At 38.5% G+C, this 14,319-nt stretch overlaps 2 protein-coding genes across 4 annotated transcripts; one reads left to right on the forward strand and one right to left on the reverse strand.

The window, feature by feature from the left end:
- Positions 1-13: 13 nt before the first annotated feature.
- Positions 14-13,218, forward strand: LOC140940428 (NADH-cytochrome b5 reductase 3-like). 2 transcript variants are annotated; one of them, XM_073389400.1, is made up of 9 exons: positions 14-156; positions 8,251-8,397; positions 8,606-8,678; positions 9,224-9,330; positions 10,575-10,704; positions 10,823-10,906; positions 11,583-11,668; positions 11,781-11,877; positions 12,444-13,218. In XM_073389400.1, the coding sequence occupies exons 2-9, from the start codon at positions 8,281-8,283 to the stop codon at positions 12,614-12,616; spliced, it is 867 nt and encodes a 288-aa protein (XP_073245501.1). In that variant the 5' UTR covers positions 14-156; positions 8,251-8,280; the 3' UTR covers positions 12,617-13,218. The 2 variants fall into 2 exon arrangements, with proteins under 2 accessions (XP_073245501.1, XP_073245499.1); XM_073389398.1 differs by lacking the exon at positions 14-156 and adding an exon at positions 7,438-7,524.
- Positions 1,891-7,357, reverse strand: LOC140940577 (myotrophin-like). 2 transcript variants are annotated; one of them, XM_073389569.1, is made up of 5 exons: positions 7,193-7,357; positions 5,460-5,573; positions 3,712-3,795; positions 2,858-2,963; positions 1,891-2,163 (listed from the first exon to the last, which is right to left on the reverse strand). In XM_073389569.1, the coding sequence occupies exons 1-4, from the start codon at positions 7,262-7,264 to the stop codon at positions 2,877-2,879; spliced, it is 357 nt and encodes a 118-aa protein (XP_073245670.1). In that variant the 5' UTR covers positions 7,265-7,357; the 3' UTR covers positions 1,891-2,163; positions 2,858-2,876. The 2 variants fall into 2 exon arrangements, with proteins under 2 accessions (XP_073245670.1, XP_073245669.1); XM_073389568.1 differs by having other exon boundaries at positions 1,891-2,168.
- Positions 13,219-14,319: the final 1,101 nt, after the last annotated feature.

The raw sequence follows: 14,319 nt of genomic DNA on the forward strand, positions 1-14,319 counted from the left end.
AACAACGCTACAAGTCTTGTCCATTCACGGAGAGATCGAAAACGAAACAATTTATTCTTACCTCAACTAGACAAGCCTTGAGGTCTGTGTGAATTTAGCATCATGAAGCAGCCATGTGGAACAACTCAGTGAATGAATGATTCGTAAAAGGAACAGGTAATTAGCGGTAATACGCTTTTAATGAAAGACACAAATTAATCTCCATTGAGGGATCAAATGGTATTCTTTTTGACGTACAATAATTGCCGTCCTGCAAGCGAAATATATGTATGGTATTGAGCCCACTTTTGTTCTAGTAATGCTACTGTACATTAGTTAGCTTTTACGTCTGCGTTCATGGTTCTGTGCGTTCAAATTTGGCAAGACAAATGAAACAAAAAAAGCGAAGCGCTCTGAGAAATGACCAGTGACATATGTAAATTTCTCGTTTGCAATTTTAGAGATTAGTCCAACTTTCAGAGGCAGCTTAGCCTAGCTGTCATTGACGATCAAATTAACTTTCATATCAGCAAATTATTGTTTTAATCAACTCCAAATGTGATTAATCTCAAACAAGTTTTAAATTTACCGCAAAGTTAAGGCAGGTTCCTGCTTTTTACGTAACAAGCTAAAATTTGATAAAAATGAATGTACCAAAACGACGTCAAACTGATAATACATGTTCACATACACCAAACCCGCAAAGGACAATACAGAATAAAGAAAAATATGCGTTGGTTTTCCGTTTCTTTGGCCCCCGTGAGTCCTCAACTTTTCCTTTCCCGATACGGGTTCCGTCCACACGTATCTGGTGAATCCGGCATACGAATCTGCTCTCCAGAGTGGAAATTTTTGAATACGCTATGGCGGGATCCAGAATCGTGTGGACGCTAAATTCGGATATTTTATCCGGTGACGTAACAAGATCGAGACCAGTTCTTTACCATGAATGCTGTATTTGTATTCAAGATGGCAACCTCATTCCCAGGATTTCTCTCTTACTCGCTTTACGACGCATGCTCTGTTGCCACTATTTCCCGAAGAGTCCTGCGTACGAGAGTGAATCCGGATACGTGTAGCCTGCGAAAGGCAGACGTTTCTCCTCGCTCGCCGCTCGAAAGCTAGAATACGTGTGGACGGGCAAATTCGATTTGAATACGGATACGTGTGGACGACGAAATTTTCGAATCCACAAAGAAAAATTTGCGGATTAAAAAATATCCGGATAAGGTATATACGTCTACAAATAACGAACACGTAAATTACGTACCACTGTCACAACCAACAAGTAGCGTCCAAATTTTGGATTCAATTTTAAGCCGAGACAATCTTAGCTTGACTGCAAATATAAAGGCTTGGATCTTGGCAGCTTAGCGCACGACTGCCTCCTTTTCGCTCGACTAAAGAGGGAGTTTAAGATGTCATGACGGCAATGGCAACGAGAACATAAAAAAAAACAACAAAAAAACAACAACAACAAAAAATATAAACAAACAATAGGTTTAGATCACGCATTTTTGGACATTTCTTTGCCGTCACTGCACGACTCACCGGCTTGAGAATGCCTGATTTCTCGCTTAACGCACTGGGGACGCGATGTGACTACGAAATTTTCTTTCCCTTTCTGAACTTGGTTCCTTGCCTTGGAATTCAATTCCACGAGAATCTTAAACTCCCCAATAACACCTGCGATTCGCCTGTGATACAGGTTACTGACGTACCCTAAGTGAACAACTTTGCAACTTTTGCAGCAGGTTACAAAAAGATGAACACCGCTTTGATGGATGAAAGAGAAAGTATACATTTTCTTACACTGTTCTATCAATATCCGCATGCTTCTAAAGGCTGATGGCTTCTAAAGCATCTGTGCACTAAGATATGGCGATGACCCAAATGATCACAGAACAGACATTGAGAAATCTAACAATTCGCCAGTGGCGTTTAATTCAACCCAACTTATGACTATGGCTAGTAATTAATTCTTCGATATACTAAAACTTGTACATAAAAGTAAAATTCCTAAAAGCTATTAATTTTTATAGGAGCGTTTGTCCTGTCTTTCTCACACCGCACAAAAATGTCCTTGGCTAGTAAAGATTAATGGTAAGGAAAAGGCAGTTTCCGCATTCAGCGTTATTTTTGTTAGGAGAAAACCAGGCATTACAAATGACTTGCTTCTGACATCTATTCTAAAAGAGAGAGGAGAATTTATATTATTACTTATCATGATTACTGATTATCAGTGCACTCATACTCTCCAATGCGTTCAGGGTTTATAACAGGGAGGCGAATTTTGTCTTAGACAGAGTCGGGGATCTGAAGGCCGTGGGCAAACGGAATATGGTCGTTTCGTTTCAAAGGCGTTTCGCTACATAATAAAGTCGATTCGCTGCAAAGTTGTAAGGTAACTTCGCTAACTTAACTCGTTATTACTTTGTGGTTCATTCTCAACTGTTTTAAACTGTTTAATACAAAAAATTGCTTGCACCGAATCGACTTTATGATGTAGCGAAGCGACTAGCAGTGAAACGACGTTGCAGCGAAACGACTTGTAGCGAAACGACTGCAATTCGGGCAAACCTTTACCCAAACATTCCATTAGCGGGCAAAAAATACAGAATAAACATTTTTAACGGAAAGAAACAAATTTATCTCTTTATTTGAGAGAAGCCGCATCATTTTTGTGAATTAGGTTGTGTAAAAAAGGCTTGTTTTTAGAAAACTATTATCAAGAATAGGTATAGAATCGAAGATAGTATGGTAGTTGGTTTTTACTAAAACATTAGACCAAATAATTACTCATAGAAAACTCCATCTTGTAGTCTAATAATGTTCAATACTTATCACAAACATTTTAATGTGATTCATGTGTTCATACCTTTTGCTGTACAGTTAATCTACTTCAAAAGACTCTTGATGTCATCTGTTTCAGCACATTCAAGATAAGATCTACCATCAGGGGCTTTTAAATTTTTGTTAGCGCCCTACAACAAAGGAAAAACGGTATCATACATTCAATATGGCTGCTGTATCGGTAAAAAGGTCTATTATGGTTGCTAAAATAGTAAATCCTACTCGCCATGCTGACCAAAATGGTTATAGCTTTGGTGCACTGGAAATGAACCCCAAGTTTAAAACGTCTTGATGTTTGAACAAGTTGTCCTTATTGGCTTAAAAAACAATTTAAGCAGAAAATGTGGAGAATATGCATGTTGATATTGACAATGGCTTCATTGCATGGCAACTGTTTTTAGAAAACACCAAATTACTTTTCTTTAGCCTGCCTGTGATCTTTACAAAGATTTTGATAACTGAATTACTGTTGATTGAAATCACAATGTGTGCTGGTGAATTACGTAGGAAGTAGCACGGCCAAGTTAGTTTGTTATACTTGCAATGTGGTTGTCTTACATGTACGTTCAAGTCCCTCTCTGGACACTAGTCAAATTTGCTCTCGGTCTTCCCAAGTTCAAATCCTTGGCCACGTCTGGTTGCCTCCTGCCAGTTGAGGTTGTTAACCCTGTTATGTTCTATTTAGATTATTTGTTACTAATAATATTTTTGAGTGGAGTGTCTATAAACTAGCTGAGCAAGCTAAGGGCACTTTCCACAGTAAACTGTAAACCTTTCTTCTTTTTTTAACCTTTTAAACAAATACATAATAAGATTTTCATTCCTCTACTTCTTTTAATAATACTGTTACTAGAGTAATTTACTTTAATATTTTCTCACCTTTTCAAGCAGTAATTTCACACATTCTGTTTGACTTTCAAAAACACTGGCCAACAGAGCAGTTATGCCATGTTTGTCTGGAAGCTAATGATGTCAAGAAAAGAAGACTCATTTTGAAGAATGATCGCAGTAATCAAGCTTGGGTAAATTAAAAAGGTAAACTCTTTATTTAACCAATAAGGAGGCATTCAATCAAAGCACATCCATCTGAAGATACTATGGTTTGAATGCAGTCAGGTAGCTTGTGTAACAAGTACCGTAATTTTTTATGACGAAGGGAGAAAGTTTGGGAAACACACGCGTGCACACGAGGTGAGAAAAGGAGAGGAAGCCTCCAATGCCATTTGCATGTGGGGAATGTGCATTCTATAAAAACTAAGAAAATAACCAGCATGCTAAGAGTCAGGTGCATTGGTTCAAACCAACCTGCCAGTGAAAGGAGCAGGTCACAAATAATTCTCCTCTGGCTGCTTTGTTTTACTCATTTTCAAAATAAAGAGTGTAGCCAGACAATTTCACTGTCCTATCTGATAACCAATGACAGATACTGTGAGGGCTTTCATTTAGTTTTGAAGCAGCCTTGAGCAACTAAAGATTCACCCAAAACATCTCACAAAAAGTCTATAGTGTCATCTTTCGCTTTCCAGTTTGATCACCTGTAACAACAAGTGAGCTTAGCCATAACAGCTGTTATGGTTTATGGCCCCTATTGACAGCTCTGACTGGTCATTAAATGTAATTGAAACATTGGATGGAGCTGGTGGTTTGACTTGTTAGCTTTAGGTCAAAAGACATGGTTGTAATGTTACAGATACAGGTCAAGTGTCTTAGCATCTGCATACACTGGGTAAAATACACAAAAGATTCTCAGCACCTCATTTTGTTAATACTCGCTCTTTTAATTATTTGACCACTATGCACGCCTTTCTTTCACAAAAGAAGTAGGAATATCTTACTTTTTTCCATTGGTGAATACATTCCTTTAACTGAACAAGTTTAAGTTCCTAAAGTCTGTATTTTTTATGGACCAACATTGTTTTCCTTCAGATTTATGGTCCAAAAAAGTGTGCTAGACACAACTGTATGTACAACAGACAAGGCTCCATAACTTAACAATCTTATTGAGAAAGCCAGTTTAGCAAAATACTTATTACATTTCCATGTCAGGTTTATACTGCAATTTAGGCTCTACATTGACCAGTCACAAAGAAGGATTGTAGTTACTGACAGATATATCTACAATGTCATGAAAGACTGACATGATTCATCCTCGGAGACCCAGGGGCAGATAGTGGGGGTGAGGGAAAGTTTAAACGGGCAGGAAAATATTAAAAAAAATTAATAAAAAAATATATTTATATAGCGCCTATACTTTTCAGTGCTAAGCGCTTGAAAATATGGCACGAAGAAAAGAAAAGAACGTGGAGAAGAGCCCTTGGGGACAATGTCTTATCAGACCAGTTCCAAACTGTCGCCATCGTTCTGGCTTCTGATTGGTGCCAAAAAACTTTTGTGTTTTTCTGCCCAATCAGAAGGCAGAATGGCAGCGAACGTTTGGAACTGGTCTGGTAAGACATTGTCCCCAGGGGCTCTTCTCGCCGTTCTTTACTTTTCTTCGTGCCATATTTTCCCGCCCGTTTAGACTTTCTCTCGCCCCCACTATCTGCCTCTGGGTCTCCGAGGATGGACATGATTTATTTGCCAACTTTCATTAATAACAGCATTCAAACTGCTTTATAGTAACTTACGTTGATATTTGCTCCCTTTGATAGAAGAAACTCTATGACTTCCTTTTGTCCGTAATCGGCAGCATAATGGAGGCCATTGCGTCCTGCTAACAGCCCAGCATTCACATCAAAACCCTAGAAAATTGCAAATTGGTTCATTTGCAAGTCAGAAGTGAATAAGATCCTGTTTACACAGGTCCGCACAATTTTTGAACAGAAGTATTTTTTAACTACACTACTCGTTTAGACAGAACAGTTCAAATTTTTTTACAGATTTCAGTGCTTTTTACACAAGTCCATAAAAATTTTTGCATAGTTTCAGTGATGGGTTAAAGCTTTTGCGTTAATCAACTTATGGAAGGTGCGTAACCAAGCTCCAGGCTTTTATCACACAAACTGTGCAAAAACTTGCATGGTTCAGGACAGGTGTTAACATAAGTTCGTGTTAAAGTGAACTGTACCGGTAAAAAATTTTGACCTATTTGGGATTATGTCAAAAGCTTGCATGGTTCCTTGGGTTTCATGGGAACAAAAGGCGGATCTGTGAAAGTTTTTGTCTATTCTAAAATTTGTCAGGATCTGTGTAAACGGTGTCTAAGTTAACATTCCAAGAAACCTTAAAGTCTAAGCGGATGGGGGAATGGCAAAGAGAAAACATTGACATTGGACAGTTTGGCTTAAGAATTTAAAGGAAAGTACATTGAAATTAAAGTCTATGGTTGCAGCTACAAGAACACTTTTCTGAATGTCATTAAGATTTCCTGAGAATAATATGCAATTAGAGGGCCGGAGAATTTGACAGCTAGGAAATTCCTTTTGCATGGCTTTCCTTTTGTTTCCTTTCAAAGTTCCGAAGATGGTGGTCATGCTCATAGTAGCCAGGATAGCCTGTGATCATGCTTTCCCCAAAAACCATCTAAAAACTATTCCTTTTATTTCTTACTTTTTGTTTGCCACCACAACATACTATATGGTAAGTACATGTTCAATTATTGTGAGTATTGTATGACTCTCTGGAAAAATGATTTCACATGGATAACCCCCAACCTGTCAGAAAATTGGGTCTTTTAACTCCCCCCCCCCTCCCCCTCAGAAATTCCACTGACCATTGGAGGGGGAGTTATGGAATTTTCTGGAATGATACAATAAAGTTCTATTCTCAATGGCTTATAAAGTGGCACTAAAAAGACATTATTGTATGCAAAAAAAATACATTTATTTTAAACCAAAAGTGTAAATGGAAGGACAATTAATATAATGCACTCAAAGGAATTACAACCATGAAATCTTTTACAGTGCATGAATTAAGCTTAATGTCTCTAAAACGACTTTAAAATAAAACTCAGTTAAACTGGGGTTAACTTATTCTTTCAGTGCAGCATCTCCACACAAATGACTAACGCAGAACCTCAATTATATTTGCAAATGACCTCGATCGTTTGATCAAAACTTCCAGGATTAAGTGCAACACGAGAAGGCCAACGACAAATAAACTGTTAAAATATCGGTGCAGTTCGGGGCACGCATCCATTTTGTTTCATCGGTAGAAAAGGTCGGCGCTGGCCATTTACAAACTAACTAATGTAGTTATGAAGGAACTTTATAGTTTTTTTTCGTATCTACTGTATTTTTAGAAAAACTCCAAACTCGAACCAAGTCGTGCGAAAAAACATGTCAATAAAACAACACTTCACACACCCACAAATAAAATGAAAGATTTCTTCCAGTGCGCTTCCACAAAATAATTTTCTTACCGGTTTCTCTACAATCGCTTTCACCTGATCCAGATCTCCATTCTTACAAGCCCACACTAATTCCTCTCCCATAATGGACGAGAAAAACAAGAAAATTCTTATACCTTTGGCATGCACACTGGTAAAGTGAAAGAGATACTCGTGTCTTGCTTGGATCAGACTACCCAGAAATCTATTCGAAATATTTACAGACACATTGTGGGTTCTTACAAGAAGTATGATAGGAAAGTTCTTTGGGGAAGGGCTTGGTGCAGAGCAAAGATAGAAGAAGAACTGAATTTTGGTTTTGCGATAGTTTACGTAACATCAAAACCATGGATGACCCTTCTGCGGTGAGAGACCGTTAGATAAATAGACTAGGAAACATATTTTTGTTTACTTTATGTTGTATACGAGGAACTCATTTCATTTTCTTTAGACAGCCAGTATGTTTACGGTTTTGTATTTTCATCTCCGCCTTACAATGTGTAAAGGGGCCAATTAGTTGACCCTCCCTTCTTGTACTATAAATTCTAACGTTTGTAAATTCTTATTCGATGTACAGTCCGCAGGCCGCAAGTTTGTTATATGTATAGCTGTAAAATCTGGCCTTCGTCAAAACTAAGAAAGCTGATTATTAGCCCTTTTTGGACCACATTTTCTTCATTTTAAATTTTGTTTTGTGTGTTTTCTCATTCACTTCCTATGCGGCTCTGTCGAAGCGTGATTGTTAAGTCGAGTATTGTGTATTCTGACATCACCTAGGAAAACAGGGTATTATGCTCAAAATTATGCTCTGTTGGTGGTATTATGCTCCTAATTTATGCTAGACTAAAGTAACACTATTTTACATTCTTGGACTAAATAGATGGAAAATTTATACCCCCCTTTCTCTCCCCCCCCCCCAAATCAAGGATAATAAAATGGCGCAGTTTGGCTTTTGCGCGGCTTCATCCTTGATTTGGGGGGATGCTTGTTATTGTAATTATCATTGACGACAGTGAAAAACGTAATTGTGAAGGCAGGCTTTTGAACTTCAGAGTTTATACCTTTTTTGCATCGTTTTTATTTCTTTGTAGAAACCTGTGTTTGTTGGCCTTGGCATTGTCATGGTTACAGTAGCGTTTGGATTGATCACGTACTTCTTTAAAAAGCAAGGGAAAGATGCAAGACCAGTGGCCCTTGATCCACAGAAGAAGATTCCTTTTAAACTCATTGACAAAAAGGTGTTTAAATATTAAGTTGTGTTTTATTTGGTGAAACAAATATGTAGCTAAAACAAGATCATTAATGATCAGGACTGTGCTGTAGCAGTGCCTCAAGACCCCTTGTATTGGCATTTTTGCCCTTGGGCAACAAGGAAATCCAGAACCCCCAGATTTCAATGTGTTCCCTATGAAAAAAATAATTTTAACTGTTGTTTGTTCTCTGAAGATTGTGAGTCATGACACGAGAAGGTTTCGCTTTGAGCTGCAGTCACCTGAACACAAACTTGGACTTCCTGTAGGTATGCATCTGTACAATGTTCAATTTTTTTTTTGGTGAATTAGTAGAACTTATATTATTATTGGTAAACTATGTTATAATGAGCAAGAGTGTTATTACTTTCTTTCAATGAGCAGTGTCTGAACAACAAAGAGTCAAATTAGAGAAAATGATTGCAAAAGGCTAGCCTGTGAAAGCATCCTTTTCTCCTTAGAAACGGATACTTTCGCAGGCTAGCAAAAGGCATCTGATACCTTGGGACTAGTTGAATGACTTGTAGCAGGTTTGCAAATTTAAGCGATATAATAAGTTGCAAGTTGCCGCATGACGGGCAAGCAAAGAAAAACTACAAATAACTAAAGTTTGGGCTATGACTCAGTCAGAACTCTGGGAGAGCTAAGAAAGCAACATTTGGGTATTGTAGGTGAACTGCTGTTCTGATTTTTATCTCACCTTATATCAAATTAGACGCAGACATAGAAATGCCTTTAATGTTTTTATGGACTTAATTTACCCTAATATCATCCTCATTGTCAATGTCTCTGTTTTCTCTGGTTTTTTGATCAGGAAATCACATGTATCTCAGTGCCAAAGTTGATGATAAACTTGTGATCAGACCGTACACTCCTGTTACATCTGATGATGAACTGGGTTATTTTGAGCTGGTTATTAAGGTAACTTTGTGACAGCTGACTATTCATTAACATTGTATCTAAATTTAAACTTATCTGTCGAGGAGATTGTTTCTATTTCCGTGAAGAAAGTAAACCTTAATGTTTTGGCTTTCAAACCTTGTGGACATGGCATTGGTTACATAGTGATCAGGGCTTCAGTATTAGCTGAAACCTTTTATCTTTGTTGTAGATTATTAATAGAGAAAAGTGTAATTTCTTCAGAATTATCTTGTTACTTTTTTCAAGGAAGTTTAATTTCTTCAGAATTATCTTGCTACTTTTTTCAAGGTTATAGAACATTCTTGGACTGAATGACTGTTGAAAATTTTCTTTTTAATTGCTTATTTCGTTACTTGAATTTATTTCTTTGTTTTATCAAAATTTGGACCTTTCTTCTTTTTGTTTCATTCATTTGTTTACAGTAAAATCAAATCAATCACGTGTCTTAATATTAATCATTGTCTTCTCTCAAAGTCTTATCCACGTCCCTTTTGGGATGCTCAGTGCAGATTATGTGTGAAACTGAAGGTGGCACAGTGAAACCTCTATTAAGCGGACCCCCAATTAAGCAGACACCCCCTATTAAGCAGACACTAAGCTGGATACTGAAGTTAACATGTTATATTTCCCTTCGTAATGAACCCGTATGCAGTGGACACCTCTATTAAGTGGACGCAGACACTAAAATTGTATTTGGCTAATTTCTATTGCTAATAACCTCTATTAAGCAGACACTGGACTGAATTGACAATATTGGATTACGTCCTTGAAATACATACTGTAGTCAATTAATAATGCGGATAAATCAATACATTTAGCTGTCAATAAACTGTAGATTAGACCGAAAGTCTCGCACAAATTACAGCACAGCTTCCTTAGCTTCCATGACAACATGGAACTTTATCACAGTACAGCATAACCCTTGAAAGTTTAATTGTTAACAAACATTGTGCAATTTTTACGAACCTCTGTGAAGTGGACACCTTCTTTTAAGCAGACTCTTGGGAAGGTCGCGGAGGTGTCCACTTAATACGGGTTTCACTGTATTAGGTTTAGGGTTTAGGGTGAGGGATCCTTAGTCATATCTGCAACTTAAACCATCTGCCTTTTGGTTCAGACTTTAAGCCTAAGATGACCAAGAGAATTGACCAAGAGAGATACTGGATACCTGGATTTAATACATGTGTAGTGTGTAATGAGATGGTTTTTTTTTTTATTTCTAATCCTGTTCAATATTGTGTTAGGTTTACTTCAAGAATGTCCACCCTAAGTATCCTGAGGGTGGAAAGATGTCCCAGTACTTGGATTCTCTTGAGATTGGTGACACTGTTGACATTAGAGGACCATCTGGAAAGCTGACATATGTAGGGAGGGGTAAGTAAATTTTGTATGGTGCTGTTCAACAGGGGAGGGGCTGGGGCAAAAGTCTTTCATAACATTCTTTTTAAATGTGGCAAGCTTACATTAAGTAATCATTTTGATACCTCTCTAGGAAAATTTGCAGTCAAGGAGAATACAAAAGATCCTGTGAAGTTCAGAACTGCAAAGAATGTTGGCCTAATTGCTGGGGGAACTGGTAAGACAGGAAATTATTATTTTATATTTCAATGTGCTTGAAGGCTACCTGAAGTGACAGTTGGCTCTATGCAATATTATGAGATTTAGCTGAACACTAGTTGTCCCAGGGACCGGGACCACTGTACCATGTGTTCCATGCTGCCTGCATTTAATGCAAGCCTTCATAATTATACAATAAGAACTTTGTAAACGTACTTGTTTGATTTTCAAACATGCATGGGTGGACGAGGAGGTCTTTGATAGAGACATGACTTAATTTGGTCAATTCTCTCTAATACATACACCTTTGAGACCAGCACTATATGTGCGTCTTAGCGAGATGTCAGTCTAATAGAGAGTCTGCTGAGTAAAGAAAGGCAGGGACCAACTCTAGGTGTCTGTCTTAGTAAGGTGTCCATCTTATAGAGGAGTCTGTTACGAAAAAGTTGACTGTGGATAATTTTCCAGCCAAAAATGGGTTGTGTCTGAGCAAAACATAGAGTTGAGAAGACAACTTGACCTGCATCAGCCACAAAATTATTTCAAGGCCTGGTAAGAAAAAAATCATGCCTCCTAGCTTGGCAAGTCATTTTCAGGTTGGAAGAGGAGGTGCTAGAATGTGGAGCTACCAACCTTTAGCCCCTGCTGTGATGTAGTGTTGATGTTATTTTGTTTCTTTGTTGTGAATTCTTAAGGCATAACACCCATGCTTCAGATCATCAGTGCAGTTATCAAAGATAGCGAGGATAAGACCAACATTTCACTCCTGTTTGCAAACCAGGTTTGGGTGATTTCCATTCTTTCTTCTTAAAATCAAAGAAATGCACAAAAGTCTGGATTGTGTTGTTAGTTAAAGGGTTCATTCGATATTACTGTAAATTTTCCTTTTTTAGACAGAGAAAGACATCCTGGTAAGACCAGAGTTGGAGGAGTTAGCTAACGAGTGCCAGAATTTTACACTGTGGTACACCCTTGACAAGCCTCCTGAAGGTACAAGTCTTTTTGCTGCTGAGGGAGGAGGAGAGGGAGGCCAGGGATGCCTGAGTAGTATTGGGTAGCTTTGGAATGATCAAGGCTGTGCTCTAAGAAACGCTGAAAGGTGCCAATGCACTGAGCCTGTGAAATCCAGGGTGCCCAGCATACAATTTCTATGAAAAAAAAACTAAGATTTTGTAATAACCCTGTTGCAAAAGTTAGGTGCCTGGGGCCTCTAGGTGCTGCAAGAGCACAACCTTATGATTAATGTTGCTTGACATAATTGGCCATTCATGCAAACAGTATTTTTCACACCAGGCATGTATTTCAAACTTGGCCTTGTAGACCTGACATTTCTTTGAATTTTCAGTTTACTTGGGCGTGCTATTTCTTAGATATAGTTTGTTAACTCTTTTTCACGGCCTGTATCTTACCCACATAGCGTAAGCTTGTTACACCACAAATAAACGCGTGAAGGGCTTATTAACAATTCAAAAGCCAATATTTCATGTTTGCTTCAGAAGAATAGTCACTCATGGAGGTTTGACTGTAATTGTATTTTTTCTGATTTTTTTTCCTAGGCTGGCCTTATAGTTCAGGATTTATTAATGACACAATGATCAAGGACCACATGCCAGCCCCGGGACCGGATACTCAGATATTGATGTGCGGTCCTCCGCCCATGATCAACTATGCTTGTATTCCCAACCTAGAGAAACTTGGTTACACTCCTGATATGTATTTCCCTTTTTAAGTGCATCCTGAGCACTCTGCACAGGAATACCATCTTCTGAGTGGTTCTTCTGTTTTGTTAGCTGTTGATAGCTTGTGTGGCAGATGCTGATAAACGTTTGTCGAGCGCATGAAAGATGCAGATCCGGCCTACAGTCGTTTTGTACGACAATAAATCTTCTTCTCCTCTCTAGCTTCTGCCACGCAGGCTATTGCAGAGATTAAATGGTCAAAGAAGAAATGAATTTAAATGTGTTGTAGTTTTCACAATCTGCTTTCACCTTCTCTTCAACTTGATTTTCTTTGCTTTTCTTACCACCCTTGTCTTTCACTATGGAGTCTACCAGTCTGCCACGACTAATACATGTTTGATAAAAAAACAAGAGACAAGACTGAGTCTCGATCAACCTGAAAAATTCTCTAGCGAGAAAAATCGGGATGTTAATTAATTTGTTATCTGTGCGGGTTGTTTCTCTAGTAAAAGAAATTCCCAGTAAAAATGAATCTGAGACATGACAAGCCATTGTCTCCTTTCCTTGTCCCAATTTTTTCCTCCACAACTGAAAATCAGTCATGTCGGTCGACCAGATCTTTTAACTGTGGAATAAAATAAACGTTTTGTAACTTGGTGTACGTGTCATTTTCTTGTCGATATGAGTGATGTAACGCGTGCGTTACCTATTCTTTCCCCCATGTTTTAGATCCTTAGAAAGTAAAGCTTCGCGCGTCGGGCCCACTGCCCTGTTTCCGTACCTCTTGAAAAGGCTCATTTCTGTGGATATTGGGTTAAAGGGGTAACCGATAAGAGACTTATCAACCCTCACGATTTTTAGAAGTGGATATCCCCTCCCCACAAATATAACCAGTTCACTTGTTTTGCGTGCCTGGGGTCCGTTTCTCGAAAGACGTGGTAACTTCGATTCGAAAACAAATATTGAAATAAAAAAAACTTAAGAATTAGAGCGCGCGTTCAGTTAGTGGAGTGCGGAATGAAGTCAGAGAACGGGAAAAAGAGAAAGAGATGGAGAGGGACTCTTACCCCCACCCCTTTGCTGTTTTTCCTGCTTACATCCCTTAGCGCCGTCCCAATAATCTAAACGCCTCGAACAGGCTATTGTAACTATCAATTAACGAAGCAAAATTGACTGGTTTGTGAGCGAGGAGCTGTGCTACTATTCAACAGGTTTTAATTTCAAAATTTGCCTTCGGGCCTGAAAAGTTACCGGGTCTTTTGAGAAACAGGCCCCTGATCCAGGTTACATGAAACCTTCTTAAGATAAGAGGGCTCTTAACTTTTGTTCTGGAACAATAACCTATTGTTTTGAAATAATAGTTACGAGTTCCCTTAATCTTAAGATATTTTTTGCAATCCAACCCTGGCCCGGTAATTTCTAGGACCTTTTAGAGAAACGGGTTCTTAGCTGAGAGGCTGTCTCAGCCCTTCCCTTATTTATGTCTCGCGTCCTTCCAATTGTGTCCTGAAAAGCTATATGGGTTGCACGCAACGCTATGCTCACACTTGTTGAACCAGTGCGATCCTTAATAAGCACTGACACGATATAGATGTAAACTTACAGTTAACACAACTATTCCCGCCGGAATGTGGGCACTAAGGCCACGTTCACGGGCACAGAACGAATTTTAGACCGGCTACTTAGTTCACACGGAACCGCTCATCATTTTCTCGCTGTTCACAAGGAACTTTGAACGACTAGACGTCTAAAT

This window comes from Porites lutea, chromosome 6 (genome assembly GCF_958299795.1).
Source record: "Porites lutea chromosome 6, jaPorLute2.1, whole genome shotgun sequence".
Lineage (NCBI taxonomy): Eukaryota > Metazoa > Cnidaria > Anthozoa > Scleractinia > Poritidae > Porites > Porites lutea.

Bases quoted from the DNA above. Each gene is read 5' to 3' on its own strand.
- LOC140940577 (XM_073389569.1), bottom strand. From the start codon at position 7,264: ATGGGAGAGGAATTAGTGTGGGCTTGTAAGAATGGAGATCTGGATCAG. The intron at 5,574-7,192 runs GTAAGAAAATTA...GCAATTTTCTAG, and splicing joins AAGCGATTGTAGAGAAACCG to GGTTTTGATGTGAATGCTGG. The intron at 2,964-3,711 runs GTGAGAAAATAT...CCTTTGTTGTAG, and splicing joins TGAAATTACTGCTTGAAAAG to GGCGCTAACAAAAATTTAAA.
- LOC140940428 (XM_073389398.1), top strand. The intron at 9,331-10,574 runs GTAACTTTGTGA...ATATTGTGTTAG, and splicing joins ATTTTGAGCTGGTTATTAAG to GTTTACTTCAAGAATGTCCA. The intron at 10,907-11,582 runs GTAAGACAGGAA...TGAATTCTTAAG, and splicing joins CCTAATTGCTGGGGGAACTG to GCATAACACCCATGCTTCAG.